The 19104-nt window shown below is 31.6% G+C and overlaps 1 protein-coding gene across 2 annotated transcripts in view; it reads right to left on the reverse strand.

Moving 5' to 3' along the window:
- The window catches only part of MYCBP2 (MYC binding protein 2), a 312149-nt gene that overhangs the window by 139465 nt on the left and 153580 nt on the right, over nt 1–19104 (reverse strand). For both annotated transcript variants that reach the window (XM_031958523.1, XM_031958522.1), the window contains 10 exons: nt 16925–17059; nt 16602–16685; nt 14412–14508; nt 12646–12838; nt 11776–12050; nt 10081–10302; nt 8042–8233; nt 5444–5650; nt 4219–4350; nt 2856–3034 (listed from right to left, as the gene is read on the reverse strand). In XM_031958523.1, the coding sequence (XP_031814383.1) occupies nt 2856–3034; nt 4219–4350; nt 5444–5650; nt 8042–8233; nt 10081–10302; nt 11776–12050; nt 12646–12838; nt 14412–14508; nt 16602–16685; nt 16925–17059 (1716 nt within the window). The remainder of the gene's footprint in view (nt 1–2855; nt 3035–4218; nt 4351–5443; nt 5651–8041; nt 8234–10080; nt 10303–11775; nt 12051–12645; nt 12839–14411; nt 14509–16601; nt 16686–16924; nt 17060–19104) is intronic.

Genomic DNA, 19104 nt, shown 5'->3' on the forward strand with positions numbered 1-19104 from the left:
ATTTGCTCAATTAGTTTAGACAGAAGGAATGCCAACTAGCATCTATGGCAGACAGAGAAAGAAAAATGCCAGTTCATTAACAATTAAGTTGGTCCAGAGAAATCTGATAGTAGTATGTCCTGTCACATTGGTGTATCAATAAATGTTTACTGGCTAAATCATTTATCTTTGTCAATTATTTATCTAGAAATGTCTCTATAATTTAATTTTTGAACTTAACTGTTAATTGATGGTCTTAGATTTCTGATAAATATAATGTAGGAAATTCATAAATAAATCAGCAGAAACTTGACTTGAATAAAAAGCTGTTTCTGATGCTTGCTCAATCATAGCAAATACCTTGTTGATATACCAACAAGAACAAGAAATCACTAGCTGGTGGTAGCAAATTGCAAATTCAGTTTTAATTTTAAAAAATTGATAAGAACAAATAGTTTAAAAGTTGAATCCACAAATTTAAAGGAAAAAAAAATACTGCTCACCATCCTCAACAATAATATTCAAAGTAGTCAATAGTCATATGCTATCTGACACTATTAACCAGTTTAATGAAAACATTTCAGGTGAAAAAAAAATGTTCTGGGGACAGGGATTATTTTAGGAACAAAATTACCCAACTCCCACAATCGGTGGTAATTGCCGTGCTCTCTTAGGACAGGAGAACGAACTAAATTGAGAAAAGAGATACATAGGCCCCAAGGCTGCAACTAGATTATGATTTCACCATTGTCTGGTTCTCTCTATTTTGGTATGGCATAAGATGGCACAATAATAGCCTAAATAATTCAGATATTATGCTATATCATTTTGCTTTGGAACTCTCTTCCTGAAAGAAGGCTAGCAACTCTACATGATAACATAGAAAGAAAATCATCCAGGAGTCACAGGCCATTATAATTATGTTGCTATCCAGCTTTCACAAGTCAATAGCCTAGTATCTGCATCTCTGCCTCCACTGCCTCACGATAGCCTCTTTACCCTGTTCCCCTTCCTTCAAAGTAATCTGAAAAAAATTAGCATTGAATCAAAATTCTTTCAGTTTTTCTTCATAGCCCAGAGAGAGAAACAGAGAGAGCTGTTCCATCAAACATTTCCTCATTCTCACTTTTTGACAAATGTTATACATTACTGGATAACTAAGGTGTTTCATAAAAACCTACAAAAACACAGGAGTGAGTAATCTTGTCAATGATAATAACAACCCTTTCATTTCCTAGCATTACAGAGCTCTCATAAAAAAAAAAAACTTCAGAGTCATCTAGAACAATTACTTCACCCTGGAAAGCTGTGAGACTTTTCCAAGGTGGCTGAAGTACTGTCACTAGGTGAACCCCTTGAGTTTGCAGCAGACTCCACTGCTAGCCTCCAAGGGTAAGCCAGATGGTTATGTTTCATCTCCAACAGCCTTTCATCAGAGGACTTTGCTACACCCATATCCTCCTGCGCTTCCTAGCATTGGAGCAGAGAAGGGAACTGATTCATTAGCTTCTTCTCCATCACAGTCTTTCCTTAAGTTGCCTATGGTACCATACAAGAGCTCAGAGAGGACAGAAAACATGGGTAAAAGTATGTTTCTCTGGGACTCTCCAGGACTACAATGGACATGATATATAGGTCACAGGACCAATCACATAATAAGTACTTGTTAAAAGTATCTACTCTACACTAGGCACTATGCTCAGCACTGGGAATTCACTGACAAAAATGAGATAGTTTCTGTCCACAAGGAACTAACATTCTAAAGGGATAAAACTTACAAATAAAAGTATATATGTAATACACACATAGTTGAAGGCAATTTGGGAGAAAGTACACTAATGGACAGGAGAAATTATGGAAAGATTTCATGTAATACGTGATTATTGATATGTGAAGGCAACCATGGATTTTGAGAAGAAGAAGCAAATTCCAGATAGGGTGTCAGCCAGTGGAAAGACACACAGAGGAGAGAAGGGAATGTCACTTGTATCTAACAGAAGGTAGGATAGGATGGTTGTATCATAGGATTTGAGACTCTCACATTTTAAAAATGGAGAATTAAGGCTTAAAGAGCTTAAATGACTTCCCAAAGTCATGGGGTCAAAGATAAGAGGGTACCTAGATCTTATATAGGTTACAACAAATAAGTAGCAGAGCCAGAACCCATGCTCTATGACAATAAATTCAGTGTTCTTACCACTTTCTATATTGTCCTCCTGACTGATCATCCAATATTGCAGCAGGATTTTATTTTATGAAAGGGTATGTTTGGATATCAAAGCTGTTAAATAAAATGATATCGTCTAGAGCCCAACTTCTTAAACTGTGATTTGAAGTCCCCTGTGGGATCTTTTAACTGAATATGGGAATCATTAAATTATGATTATCAGTAAATATTTGATTTGTAAACCTATTTTATATATCTATTTACCTGGGATTATGTAAAAGTTTCTTGTCTAAAAAGGTGTCAGAAGTGGAAAAAGTTTTAAGAAGCACTGGTGTACAGTAATATTATAAAAGCTATACATGTACAATGAAGATGATTTTAGATATTTAACAACATCCTGAAGCATTCATACTTAAAGAGAATACTAACTAAAAATGGAAAAAATACAAAAAAATGAAATCACAATAAAGGCTGGCTTTAAATTTATTAAGTATTCAAAAGAGTGTGCTAGGTATTAAGAATGATAAAGAAAGCAAAACATCTAATTTGAAGGTGCCTACACAAAGTGATATATACTCCAAAGAGAAGGACAAAGTGCTGATAGATTCATGAAAGAAAAAAATTAAAACTGAATTACAACTATTTATGATAAGACTTTCACCTTACAGGTAAATGTATTAGTTCTTTTTATTAAAAAAACAACACCTACCTATAGTACAGAATCTGTGGAATTTGCCCTCTTGTTTGGTTTGTGCCATTACTACTTAAACTACATGTACTGAATGTAAATGTTACACCATCAGGACATTGGACTGTGGTCATTCCTCCATCTCCATTGGCTGTTCGACTTCCATAATTCCTTAAACGAACTGCATATTTCACATTTTCCTTTAAAACAAGTGATGCAAACAATGTTAATATGCATTTATAATTTACATGTGACACACACTAAAATAAAGTAAATTACACCATGATTTTTTTCTCAAGCCAAAAAGTAAAAAAGTGACTGTCTCAGCCACTAAGCTAAGCACTGAAGATACACTGGTCAAAAAAATAGCCCCCAATCTTAAAGATGTCATAGCCTAATGGGGGTGAAATATGCAAATAATTATTTACAAACAAGATATATAAAGGACAACTTGGAGATATTCAACAGGGTAAAGTTAATAAATTTACTTTGAATTTTTACTTTCGCTTATTCATGAACAATAATGATTAAGCAAAAATAGTTTCACAAAAAACTGTGAGGGACTGTGTCTTCATTAATATTAATTTATGTGATATAAATCTGTTGTAATATGGGAGCCGCCTGACAGTGGCTGTTGGAGATCCAACCCAGACCTGCAGAATGGATCTCCTCGTGTGAGAGGATGATATGAGGAGACTGAGAGGCCGTTGCTGTTCTCTGAGCTCTCTGAGAGGTGTTGCGTTGTCTGACCTCTCTCTTCTTCCCTCTGCCTCCAATTTATTTTCCCAGTTCACAAGCAAAACCTGTGTCAACAAAGACTGCTTTGCAACTTCTTCAAATGTTATGATCCACAGCTGTGGAGGCTCTCGGAGAATTGACCTGCTCCTTAGCATAAATCCATGAAAGGGAAGATATAAACCAAAATCCCTTTCAGAATCTAAATTTGATTTGCAAAGTATTTATTTCTACTCTACAGGTAAATCTCAGTATCTTTTTTTGATAATTCTTTCAAGATCAAAAATAAATTATTAACAGCATATCAAATTGCATTCAATAATAATAAGCTTTAGCATTTTCAACACTTACTGTTTATAATTAAGACTTTGATGTTTTTAACTTATAGCTGATAATAAGATACTCCCTATGGTTGCTGTATAATTTATATCTATTTTCACACAAAGCCAAAGAATGACGCACCTTTTGTACCAAGATACAACATGATAAACAGGTCATTTTCAAGTAGAGGATAGATTAGGATCAGCTATGTCAATGAAAATTCATTAAATCTTTTCACTATCTTGAAAACAATCAAATATGTACTTTTTTCCCTCTTTAAAGTACCATCATCCATTACTAAGAAAATATAAATTTTTTTTCAGCTTACTTTTAAAGGAACAACTTTGTCAAGTCTGATTTCAGCTATGTCACTAGGGGAATCATCAGTTGTATAGGTTCCTTTGACTAATTCCAAGGATGTCCATCTGTGTGAGTGAGTTGAATCTCCTGCATGTTCACTCTATTTGAAAAAAAAAATCCATGTTAAAAGTTCCAAAATGTGCAATTATGAAAAGTTCTATAATTCTTAGCTGACAAAATTTTTAACAACCTACAACAATATTTATTTCATTGTTGATCTTAAATACTTGCAAAGTTTCTGATACGTAAAACATCACATTAGATGATATCACACTTTTTAAAAAAGCCTTAGTGATTTTACTTCATTATTTGATAGTTTTCTCCAAATACCATAGATGCTTTTTCCTTCACATTATACAACTTTTCCCCCTCTACATAGGACCAAAAAATAACTGTATTTTAATATAATTTCTTTCCTCTGTAATCTCACATATTTTGTTTTATTCATTTAAAAACATTAGACTGAGTAGACAGGTTTTATCAAAACGCCAAAATGATCCATGAAACAAAAAAGTTTAGAATCTCTTCTCTAGTTAAATGTCCTACCCAAAGGAAGAATACTTTCTACAAATGTGCCAGAAGGGACCCATAAATGTGTTTCTAAAATACAAAACCCAAATTATTTGTCTACCAAAATACTAATATACTTAGATTCATATATTGTGAGAAAATTATATTCAGTAGCAAAAAAGCTTCAGCACTTAACATTTGTTAAGATTATTTTTAATCTATGAGAAATTATACATATTTTAAGACTAAAAATAGTTCTCCAATGACTAAATGCATTGTAATTACTTAAATGACTATCTCTTAATAAAATTAACAATTTAAATTCAATATTTCTCAAATACAAGAGAGAAAATTTTATTCTGTTCTCTTCTAAGTTCTCTCTCTCTATCCATGGAATAGATTCCATTCATATTTGTCCTAATAAATGTTATTTAGCTTCCATCTGAGTACCTCTGGGATTGGGAGTCTTAAGAAAGCCATCCTATTTGTAGAAAGGTTTAAATGTGAGTAAAACATTTTTTTAAACATAGAAATTTGTCATCTTTTAATTATTGTTCATGGGCTCTAATTCTGATTCCCAAGGAAAATAAATTTAATGCCTTTTCCAGATGCTAATTCTTCAACAATTTAAAATATCTATCATGCCAACATCAGTGTAATATTAACTCAACAGCAATACTTACATCATCAACCAAGACCTCTAATTCATATTCATGAATTCCTCCTCCTCCATAAACAGAAAAGCCAACCACAACTATACCAGGTTTGTCTACAGAAAAACAGATTGCATCAGGAGACCCATTTCCAGTATTCCAACTTCTTCCTTGACTTGTTTTAGTAAATCGGTTGGCACTGGATTTGACAGAATGAAGAGAATTAAGTCCATCAACCTGTTAAAAATGTAAAAGAAAACATTAATAACTTCATAGTACTAGGCAGAAATATTATTTTATCCAAGTAAAATTTATCTGAAAGTTTCTAGACAATAGACTAATATACAAATATATATTACCTAATGTTAATTGGTTTCCCAATAAAAAAAATTCTAGGAAAAATGATATAGGGAGAAATTAGTCAACAAAAAAGTCTTTTATGAAAGGGAGGTCAATTAAATGAGTTTTACAAGTTCATTCTTAAATTTGGTTATAAAATATTACTGAAATAATGAAATGGTGTGAGGTGAGATAACATTATTGAACCCATATTATCTTATCCAAAAGAAATATAAGGATAATTGAAATTTTAACATTACAAGTGTAACCATTAGAAAATATTTTTCTATTAAATTCTTATAATTTTTTCATTTTTTTTTTTTTTTTTTTGAAAAACAGCATGTTCTCTGAGATTTGTTCAAATTCATATCTCTGATGATTGACTTTCTGGAAGGGAGTATATGTGAGACAGTATTGGGGGGAGGCTGGGAGGTGTGGAGATCTGCCATTTCATCTCTGTGGGAAACTCCCTCTATCACTTCACTGCAGATGAAGAACTAGTCAAGAGGACCTTATAGCACCAATATATATTCACTTAAGGAGCAAACAGTTTCAACAAAATAGAAAAAAAGCAAAATACAATGATAACTATTTTATATTTACTTAAATGATTGGAAAACATTGTTTGTTGTAAGAATGCCAGCAAAGAATACCGATCATTCAAATAATGTCAATTTAACAACTATATGTAATATATAATTTGAAGTAACAATCAAAGAAAATTGTTTTGGTTTATAGTATATTAAACTAGTTGAACTTGTTTCTAATCCAGGTTGGTCTTAAAGATTCAAGAGAAGTGAATAGAAGAATTTGTGGTTGCACTAACTAAAACAGGCCTTCAAAGAATATTATGAGTTATTTGCTGAATGTGGATTGCAGCATAGTATTTTCACTTTTTTTTGTTATTGTTTGTGTTCTTTCTTGAGATTTTTTTTCTCTTTTGGTCTGACTTTTCTTGTACAACATGACAAATATGAAAATATGTTTAAAAGAATTGCATGCATTTAACCTATATTAGATTGATGTATATATCAGATCGATTGCTGCCTTGGGGAGGTGACGGCAAAAGAGAGAGGTAGAAAAATCTGGAACACATAGTATTAAAAATTAATTTTTTAAAATATATATTTGGAAAATAAAATACTATTGAAAATAAAAATTAAAAAAAAGAATGGTTTGGGACCTGTAGGTTATAGCTATAATTAATTTTTTTTTTTAAAGTTTTGAAGATTACCCTTGGTTAGAAATGTAAACTCCTTAAGCACAACTAGATGGTTAACTATTTGGCAATTTATTAAATATATCCTTGGAACTCACTCAGAGACATAATAGTATATAAAATATTAAAAACTAATTATTTGAATTTGAAATATTGCAGGTGAGAGAAACTGGGATGCTTCTGATCCATAGCCATCCATACTCAGAATAAATTTCAGAAAAGAATGTTTCCTCAAAATTTTAAGATCCTGCAATTCATTTGGAGTGTCAGAATTATAGAGCAGTACACTGGGCCAGAATGTTTTTCTAGACAAGTAAGCAATCTGGATTGAAGTGGTGAAAAGGGAAAGGTCACTACAGTTTATCTGTGGGGGAGAAAGAAGGGAGAAGAAGAAGTCTATTGAAAATAACTAGAGAAATGTACCAAGACAAGAAGAAATAATAATAAAGTTCCCAACAAGAAATTTGGTAACGAAGGGGACAGAATACTTGGTAGTTTTTAAATACTATATTTTTAATAACCCAGTGTACTTAATACCCTTTTTTAAAGAGGCATATCAATTCTGTGAATATTTGATGAGAGTTCCTTCCAAGTCTTCTCTTCAAATGGTAATTGACATTTAGTAAATCATTATTGGATGAAGATTGACTTTTCATTATATAGATAAGGAAACTGAGCAAGAAAAAAGTAAAGTGACTTGACCACAGACACAAAACCAATAAGAGGAAAAACTGGGACTAGAGAAAGAGATTCTTGCATTTTATCCTCTAATTTATTGCTTTTTCTATATTATCACACTTTGTTTTCATCAAAAATGCTGTTGTGATTGTAAAATAATCCAGGATTTTGAACTGTGTGAGCCTTGATTTCCCAACTAAGAGTTACTTGGCAGAAAGGGATGGATTTGCCAGGAGACTATGTTCAAATTATTTATAAAGGAAGAATAGAAGAAAACTTTTGTCAGTTTTCTTTAAATTGTATGAATTGTTTCATTTGAAATTGCATTTAAATAAAAATTTTATGGTTTATTTAAAAGCAACACATATAAAACTAAATAACATAATCATTACCTCAGATCCAAGGGCTGATGCTGTAAGTTCACTCACAATACTAGCAAGTAACCCGCAAGTATTAGAGACTAGATGGGAAGAGAAGAGTTCATTTTCTCGTCTTAGACTATTTCTCACAGGTAACACAACAATAACTAACATCTTCTCCAGAACTTCACGAAAGCTTGTCATTCCAGAGATATTCTCCTCACTCTATCATGTAGGGAAAGATAAAACAGAATATATCGAAAATGCTGTCTTAGTTTCCACTAATAAGAATATATTCAGAATGATTCAGTTTTAAAGATTTTGTTTTAAAAATTTAGTGTCTAAACTCATTTATTCTTTTGATCTTTTTTTTTTCATTGAGGCAATTGGGGCTAAGTGACTTGCCCAGGGTCACACAGGTAGGAAGTGCTGACTGAAATCACATTTGAACTCAGGTCCTCCTGACTTCAGGACTGGTGCTCTATCCACTGTGCCATCTAGCTGCCCTTGATCACTTTTACAATCTTTCATTTCTGTAATAAAAGCAGTTCACTTTTAAAATTTACTCTAAACTTGCCCCATGACAATTCTGTAAGATGAGTTGTGCAACTATTATTCCAATTTTACTGGTAAAGACAACTTTAGACATTTAAGGGAGAAAGGTAAATTGGCTTCCCAAGGACACAAATCTAATTAAGTGTCAGAGCTAGGACTCTAAACAAGATCTGATTTCAAGGGCTTTCTGTTGTTCTTTATTTTAACAAGGAATGGATATCTATTCTATTTCATATACAAGAAAATCAAAATTTGAAACTATGAAAGAAGTTATACATAATTTCACACTAGTTTGCAGTGCCAGGTCTTAGCATTTGATCTTGCAATTCCCAGCAATGGAGCTTTTCTTTCTCCCCAGACACCACTGGTATGTTTCACTATGTAATGCTGTCAAAACACCTTGAAGCATTGTTATGACACAGTGCCTTGCACATAGCAAACATTTAGCTAACTGATTTGATCCACTTTAATATCTCTATTATTATAAAGCAATTAACTATGCACAACTTAATTAAAAAGCACTAATAGTTCTTCCTATATTTTTTGTTTATATACTTTTTTTGTCTTCTGCAATTACAATTAAGATTATATATATCATAATTACTGGAAGGTTCACATATTCATTGGGCAATATATTTTAACATTTGTTCTTACATTTTAAAAATAATCATTTTATCCTTTCTTATATATAAGATGCCCAGAGTAGTTAAAAAACAACAACAAAAAAATCATTTAAATTAAAATTATGGTTTATGCATATTAATTAAAGGACAAATATAATCAATTCATTTAGAATGAATCATTTGATGATATGGCTAAGCCATATTTAAGACTAAGAAAGTTATAGAATGCCAGTCATAATAGTAACTTCATTAAGTTTTCTGATAATATTTTAACACAGATCATAATGAACTAAAAATAAATTAATGATTATCTGAATCTCAAATACATTGGAGAATAAAATTCCATTTTGAATAAAATAGTTATTCAAAATCTTCATAATTATAATTTTGTACATATTATACATCACATTTTCTATATTTTAAAACTGAAGAAATCATTAAAAATACAAAGATTTTGCAATGTCTTCTCTTTTTATAAGAAATCATAAAATAAAAACTAAAGATTTTCAGAAAAGCAATCTTAAATATACATTTTCTTTTTTGGAGTATTTAAATAAATATTGACTTTAAAATATTAGCATTATTTTCTGAAAATAATGCCAACAGTCACATTTCTCCATGATAATTGCCTTACCCCATTAAAATGGATATTTAATGATCTGGAGAAGTTGTAGCAAAATTAAATTTGTCCTACAGATATACAAGTGAGAATTCTCCTTAAAGAAGGTTAATCTTGTGAGAATTAGCAAAGAAGAAAATTAACATTTGGTACCAGATTAGAATGAACAACATCTTTACCTTTCATTTCTTAAATAAAGACAAAAAGTAATAAAGCCAAGTTAAATTTCATTTCTCCAGAAAAATAACAAGAAATACTTCAAAATAAATTCTGACCTGACTGAGTTTTTCCATGTGTGCTACCAACAGAGGAAACCGGTGAGCCAGTGCAGAGTCATTTTCAGTGCTGACTTGTTTAACAATGGATCGAAGTAATACTTCTCCATCATAGGCAATGGGAAAGATAGAGGTCAACTTCACAGATGTGTGACATAAAGCTGACATAACAGCTGCAAGCAGTCGGCTACTTGATGTCTTGAAATTTGCCTCTTGGATATCCTTTGAAAAAAGACCCAAATCCCAACCCAAAATAAATGAATATAAATTCCAAGCCTTCTGAGGCATAACAATTAAATAAACATAGATCAATGACAATGTTTTTGGAATTAGACATAACTGCACTGAAATTCAGTGCTACTTTTGCTATGAAATTCTATAGGAACAAATATTAATATTTAAAACCAAAGATTTTTTGCGAAGATCAGTTACTGATTCTATAGTGTATAAAGAATATTGAACAAGTTACATCTAAAGAATACTTCCTTCTAGCCTCAGTTATTATACAAATATATAGTTTAGAGTTGCTACTGGCTGGTCTTTTTCAGAATTATCTGAAAAAAGATCATTTTAATACTAGTGGCAATTTCCTATCCTTTATATTTGTGTCATATGTGAACAAGCATTAAAAATTTTCTCCTAATCTTGGTTTATCTAACTAACTAGCAAACAGGATAAATCAGAAACCCCTTGCCTTTATAACTTTATAATACTGTCCAATTACTTCATGCTAGTTATTCAGAAAAGTGGGTAACAAACTATAAAATTAGAATGCATTAGAGGCAATCCTTGATGTGATGTATAAATTAACTTTGTGCTAAATTGATTATAAAACAAAATTCTATACTTTAAAATTCACTTTTAACACTAATCTCACGCCTCCCCCCCTAGTCCTCTTCTAGGTACCACTATATTCATTTAGAAAATGGACAATTCTATTTTACAAGGCATAGCAGTTTAACCATGTAAGTGAATGACTATAGCTAGTGAGCTATTTAGTACTGAGCTGTGAAGTACACAAGAAGTCACAAATTTATTGGGAGTTGTCTTAGGATTAAGAGACTTAATTAGCCTTCATAATGAGGCCTTTGTTACCATAGTGGTACAAGGAATCCTACACTTGGATAATAAAGAGGACTATTTAATAAACTTCTAAATTTATTATTCTAAATTATAATTCTTCTACAGGATGGTTTATTTTCTGCTTCTACAAGTTTTTCCACAGATATTGCCTATGCCTGGAATCCCTGAACTCTTCACTTCTGATTCTTAAACCTCTAGTTAACTAGAAAATAAATCTTAAAAACTTCCTCTATTTAGAAATCTTTCCTGATTTTCTTAGTTGTTTGTGTTTTCCTTGCAAAATTACTGTGTATTTATTTCAAGAACAGCATGATAGAACCTATCTATGAAACTTTCAAATTCCCCTAATATAAGCTCCTTGTAGGGAGGGATTATTTTACATCTTCTTCATTTGTATCCCTGCACATCATATACACTGACAGGCCCAGAGAAATCATTTAATAAAACTGATGTGACTGGTGTCAATTAATCCATATCAAAAATATCAAACATCTATATGAATCTGAAATTTTATCTGGAGTTATTAACCTGCTTTGTGTTCTATTTCTATTGAATTAACATACAATTTAAAATAGGAAAATTTCTACCATTGTATTGTGGCACTTAACATACCTGATCCAAACAATTCAAGAGATCACAAAGGCAAGCCCACTGCAGGGCAGGGGTTGGGTAGAAAGAATGAAAGCAGGCTGTGAAGGTATTATGACACTCCTGAAGGACAGCCTCCAGAAGACTCAATGGCTGACTGAGATATCCTTGGGGATCATTATCCAATTTGACCATACAGTGATCAACTCCTTCAGATAAAATTTTTCGTAGCAAAGTTCTGGTTTTTCCAATACACTCTGCTAATTTACTTGTTTCTTCTACAACTGCTTTGGCAGTAGCTATAAGGTGACAAAATGAAGTGTAAACATCATAACAATAATAAACTAAAAAACTCCTCTTAAAATGCACAGCATATACCCTATTCTATACCTAAAATCATAAATATCTATACATAACAAAACAAGTTATACTCTGGCTATAAAACAAAATCAAATTCTTTTGCTTATGTTAAATATAAATAAAATATCAGTCACTCAAATACTTGAGGCTACTATAATAATTTTCCTAAACTGATATAGTACCAGGGTATTAAAATTTGGAAAATATTGTTTTAATATATTTTAGTAGCTACTAAATGAATTGATTTTAAAATTATAACTTATTTCTCCAAAATTAATACACTAGGCCAATAAAACAACATATTTACCTAGAATATTTCATTAAAACCTGATATATATATTTTTTAAATGGCAAGTCAATGTTACCAATTACTTATGCTCAGCGATCTGGATCTATGTTAATGAATCAGGACATAACAGTAGGGAAGAACTGTATAAGCTAAAAGCAACAATTTCAAATGAAGAAAAATTTTAACAATTATTAATGGTGTACTTAAAGTGTACAGATTTTTTCCTGATAAAATTTACATCATACCTGACATAGGGTAAATCTCACAGGTATAGACACGTAACAGCCTTAGACAGCAAGTACCCACAAAACGCAATCTCTCTAAATCAAGAAGAGTAGCAGTATACTGGAATCCTTTTAATCCCCGAAGTTCTTCTACTCCTAAAACTAATGTAGTCCAACTCCAGTGAAGGATGCTCAATAATGACTCAAAGCATTCCTAATTCAGAATAGGAAAGTTTAAAGCATTATTAGTTCAATAGATTGAAATACGTAAATATTTAGTTAAAGTTGATAATCAGTCTCAGGATTTCACTTATCTGATAATATTTTTTAAAAACCAAACATTTCAAAGTGCTTTTATTTATCAAGAAAAAAATAGAAGGATCATACAAAAAAAAAAAAAAAACTGAGGAAAAAGTTTAATTGTTTCATTACATTAACCCAAAGAACATATTTCTAGAGACAACATGGTATAGAAATAGAAAGCTAAGCTTGAAACCAAAAAAATCTAGCTTTAACAGTCATATCTGACACAAGCTCATTGTGTAACTCTGAATGAGTGAACCTCTCATTGCTTGAGGCAATTCTATAAGTTGCAAAGAAGATGCTTATTTAGACTGGTAAAGAGTTTCCTAGACCTAAAGAATTCCTTATGTCAAAGAAACAGATCCAGTACCTATATTATTTTATTTCTATACAAATATAGATTGCCTTTTAAGTAATTTTCAAGTATCACATCACATCACAATTTTCCCCATTGTAGTTTCAATATATCACAGGTTAGCAGAAGAAATGAAATGGTAATTTTGGGGGAAATTTGCAGATGTGGCAGACAACAAGTAAAGGCTAGCAGATGACAGAAAAATTTTAGAAACTCTCAAATGCCAAAAATATACATATATGATTATATAATATCAATATACTTTATCTTTTAATACCATACTAATTTAGACTTCTTCTCTGGTATGGAGGATCAAAAAGTCTTATGCAGATTTTTCCAGATTGCAGTAGTGCCGACTAAATAAATTTAGGTATTAATATACTGGTATATTTACTTGGGGGAAAAAACTAACAAACTCTAAACTTTTCATTCCATTAATTGAGGACAAAAGAAAAATGAAATGAATACTGATTGAAGGTCTAGTCAAACCTTGAAGAACTATAGAAACATAAGCCAGAAACACTAGAGAGAGGAGTAGACAACAAAGTCACACAAAAAAACAAGCATCATAGGTTCTATTAGCACAAATTTATTAGCCACGGGGCTGGCAACATGATTAATAAGAAGCAATAGTAAGTTTAACACTATACAAAAATGGCTAATAAAGATCACAGATCATAATGAATTGGATCCATTTTGCTTATAATTTATCTATTTAATCTGAGAAGAAAGATCTTCTAGAACAACTCTCATTCAAATGGAAATCTATATGCTTAAAAAATACCATTACAGACCTTAAAAATGAGTTTTGGAATCTTCATGACCAAATTATATCTATAAAGCTACTTCAAGGTCATAAACCTTAAGAATGCAAAATGCATTTTTCCTCTTTTTTAACCAACTTTTCAATTTCTTGCAACATACTAAAATCAATCATATCACATTTTAATGACAATGCACTAAAATTAGATAAAAATATGAGTTCACTAAACCAAGTTGAGAATTTATTATTACATTTCGTGTATATATACACAGCAGAAATATAAACCTTTAAATAAAATTAAAGCACAACATTTAGAAATGAACGTATGGGCTAAAATTGTCAAAATAAGTGAGTTAGTTGGCTTACTGTGGAGACTGTTCTTGCAAAAGATCGCTTTAAAATGTGTACAGGTTCAGTGGTTTGCTGTTTACCCTTGGAAGCACTGCCATCACTGGTTGGGAGCCTGAAGAAAGGTAAATATACAAAACTGATTTATATAAGGAAATCCAATCTTTTTTCTTCTAATATAATCAAGTAAAATTGTCTCATATGTTTTAAGTGAATGCTGTGGTAGGTCATTTAAAAGATATTATGCTATCTACTAATTAGAAAAAGACTAGAAAATTTTAACATTAAAGCTGAGAATATACAAATCTTGTCTCATTTTGCAGCAATCAACTCCTAAAAAAGGGAAAAAAATATGTACATCTTTTCATACCCCTGGAATGTGAAGATGAATGAATAGAATAAAGCATTTATGAACTTCTTATTATGCACAAAGCTCTGGGGATGCAAAGAAAAGCCAGACAGTCCCTATTCTACAGGTACTTACATTCTACTCGGAGAGAAAACACATATGGAAAGTTCCAACTGTGAGTAAGATGGAAAGGTCCCCTGATCCTTAGGGTATAGCAGCAAAGTGGATGAAAATTGTTATTCTTTAATGTCATATCCATTTATGAAAGGCCCAGAAGAAAGCTTGTGTTATACTGAGTAGACGTTTTAGAATGGATTTATGGGAATTCATTGATATGAACTATATAGGATATTAGAAGACTGGAATAAGTAGTGGAGGGAGTGTAAACATTATGACATCATTTTGATGATTGATATATATCATGTGTGAAGGACCCAGCATATCTACATGCATGTGCACATTCATATATGTATATATGTACATACAAATTTCTTAAAAACAACTTTTAAGCTGCAGAATACAAAGTGTGCCCATTATATAATAAGTACTAAAATATTTGATTTGATTGATGAAACAGATTTCCCATGATATTACTGAAACTATTTTAAATTTTTTTTAGAAAAAATTATCTTTGAGGTAATTCATAGATTTTAATTCAATAGATGGACATATAAGGAATTTTTAATATTTTTAGCACTAATTATTATTTTTTTTTCCTGAGGCAATTGGGGTTAAGTGACTTGCCCAGGGCCACATAGCTAGGAAATGTTTGAAACCAGATTTGAACTCAGGTCCTCCTGACTTGAGGCCTGGCGCTCTATCTACTGTGCCACCCAGCTGCCCCTAGCACTAATTATTTTAAAGTAAAATTAATTTAAATCAGAATATATCCTAAAAATCTATAACATTAATACAAAAACATTGATTAAAGAATGATTCACTTTTTTTCCACAAGCATAATAGAGAAAATATTAAGCAAATGCCATAAAGTTGCCATGAAGAATCAACACTATACAAGTTTATTATCTTACTTGACCATTGTGTTGCTTTTTAATTTTAATTCAATATTACATTTTGTTGAAATAAGAAAATGCTGTATCTTTACCATAAAATATTTAACAAAAATATAAAAACCTAGAGCAGATTAATCAGATCCTAAATATAAAGCTTTTCATCCCTATTTAAATATAATGTTTTCTCTTCATGTTTGGCTATTATACACAAAAAGTTAGGAAAATTAACAAAATATAGTTTTAATCATAAAGATCTTAGTAGAAAACAAATATTGTTTAATATGCAAAAGAATTCAAGATGGTTATCAGTTTAAATTTAATCCTCATGTTGAGAATAAAATAGTAATAGCTAGAATTTATACACCCTTTAAGATTTGCAAAGTATTATTCATTTGTAACATTGTTAGATCCTGATAACAACACTAGAAAGTATGATTATTAATATCCTCATTTTACAAATGAGAAAACTGAAGATCAGAGAGGTTCCTTTCTCTGGGTCACAGGGCAGGATTTGAACTTGGGTATTTATCTGGGGCAGGATTTGAACTTGGGTTCTTCCTGATTCCAAGTCCAGAACTCTATCCACTGAATCATCTAGTTTTCTCTAATGTAAAAAAAGTCTTGGAAAATAAAATCATATCATATGCACAGAAAGGCAACTGAATTAAGTGTTTTTATATATAGGTCTACATTTCTCTTTACATAGCAATACCTTTCTTGAATGCTTCAAAAATAATCAATAATCAAAATAATTTTCATTTTTATCATACTCTGTACTTCAGAAAACTCCTGAGTCTATTTTCAAGGGAGGGGAAAAATAATTTTAAATTAAAATATATACAATACCTGTATAATAATTGAGGTATCTGTCCCGCATTAACATCTGTACCATTGTTTGATTTCTTTGAACTCTTAAATTGAAAAAGAACTCTGAAGAAAAAGGGAAAAAAATTACAATACCTCATTTCTCAAACAAATTAATCAGTAAAATGTATCAATATTCTTTTGAGAGTACTTAAAGCTGATCTTAAACCTAATTTACTGTACAAAGATAACAAGTCAGGAAGGAGGTCACACTGAATTTTAAAACTTGTCCTTAGACTTTTCTTGATGTCTTTACCCTTAAAGCACATTCTCTGATGAAATAATCAATGATACTTTAGACTTACCCATCATCTGTGGTAATAGAGGCCTGTCCATGAGATCCACAGTCACTACTGGGTCCAGACACGCGAGCCCATGCAACATACCACCAGCCAGCTTGTAGAAGAACTGGTTCATCAAACATCATGGCATATTTTTCTCTGAGAGAAATATTAATCAGACAATGCCAAAATCTAAAGATTGCTACTAAACCTATCTAAAGAAACCCAATTTAAATGAACTTAAAACATACATAAAAAGAAATTATTCAACTTTGACTTGAAGATTTCTAGAGAAGGGAATACACACACACACACACACACATACACACTCTCTCTCTCTCTCTCTCTGTCACACCCACACACCCACATACACCCATACATAAAAAACCTATTGAATTCTGAAATAGTTCTAATTTTTAGAAAAAAATTTTCTTGACCAAAATCTACATTTGCTGTCTGGGGTCAGACTGATTAAGTTAAAGTCTTTCTTTTTATTCAGTCTCAAAAACATTGAAGATAACTATCATATACACCTATACCACTCCCCCACTCCAAGATACTCATAAATCGTCTCCTGTAGAGGCTCAATGTCCCCAATTCCTTCAGCCAATTTCATGATATAAACAAAAGAAACATTCCTCCTCTTTACTAAGGTTAAGCTCTCATGTGCATCTTTATCTCATTCCCTCTCATCTTTCTCTAGAAAAATTTCTCCTTATCAATCCTAATCTTACTAATCTTCATTCCCTTACTAGCCAGTGGTTCTTTCCCTGTTGCCTACAAACATATCTGTGTCCCCTATATTTTTTTAAAAAATCCTGTGATCCAACCATGTTACTAGCTATTACATCCTATATTTTCACTTTCCTATTCAGCTGAACTCTTTGACAGAACCATTGACATTAGGTGCCTCCACTTCATGCATTCATTTTTAAACTTCATGTAATCTGGCTTCTGACTTTATTAATTCAAACTGCTCTCTCCAAAATTACCAATGACCTCTAACTCCCAAAACAAATAATTCTTTCTCAGTCTTGATCTTCCCAACTGCCCTGAGACCTTTAGCACTATAAATCATTTTCTCCTTGATACTGTCTTCTCTAAAGCGTTTCCTAATAACAGCACTTTTCTGATAATCCTTCTACCTACATAACACTCCTCAGTTTCTGACTGGAACTTAAGCCAGGACACTTACACTAGCAGTGAGTTTCTTTCAAGGGTCTTCCCTGGTTCCTTTTCTCCCAGTAGTTTTCAAACCTTTTAGTCTCAGTTCCACTTTAAACTCTTAAAAATTATATGAGATGTATGCATATATATGTACATGAATATACACATGCATTTATACACATTTATATATATTTAATGGAATAATGGCCCATGGTTTTAATAATGGTCTTAAGAATCCCAATATAGAGGTTATATCTATTGAAATTTATTTCCTTCTAAATAAAAATTAACATTTAAAAATATTTAATTAATAATTCACTTTAGTGTCATAAAAAACAAACACATTACCTCTTAATATAATCATATCAATTAGTAAAGAGTGGCATTGTGTGTGTGTGTGTGTGTGTGTATATTTTCTTTTTTTTTTTTTTTTTTGAGGACAGCTACATTTTCATATCTGCTTCGGCATTTAATCTAGAAACTTAGATATGTCATCTTTGAATCCTCAGGCTCCCTAAGGCCTGTCAATTGTATCTGAAGATCTCATTTCTTTTGATATTGCTATCACCCTAGTGCAGACCTTTGCAGAGTGGCTGCAGTCTATCTGCCTCAAGTCTTTCCTCACTCCATTCCATTTTCCACTTGGTCATCAAAGTGATTTTCTTAAAAACATAGTTCTAACTGTAGTGGTTCCTTATTACCTCTGGTAGATCAAGCATAAAATCCTCCATTTGGCAATTAAGAGTTTTTCATGACTTCTCCTGCCAGTCTTCTTATACCTTATATACTCTCCTCCAAATAATCTGTGTACTAGTTGCACTGGCTTTTGCAATTCCTTGAAGGTAACCCATCTATAAAGCATTTTTTTACTAGTTGACATTCATGCCTTCCTCAACTCCCTTTCATAATTTTCTTAGTTTCCTTCAGATACTAACTAAAATCCCACCATCTACAGTAATGATCATGATCCCATTAATTTTAGTGACTTTACTCTGTTGATTATTTCAAATTTATGTTGTACAGCTTGTTTGTACACA

The sequence above is a fragment of the Sarcophilus harrisii genome, chromosome 3, assembly GCF_902635505.1.
Source record: "Sarcophilus harrisii chromosome 3, mSarHar1.11, whole genome shotgun sequence".
In the NCBI taxonomy this organism is placed as follows: domain Eukaryota; kingdom Metazoa; phylum Chordata; class Mammalia; order Dasyuromorphia; family Dasyuridae; genus Sarcophilus; species Sarcophilus harrisii.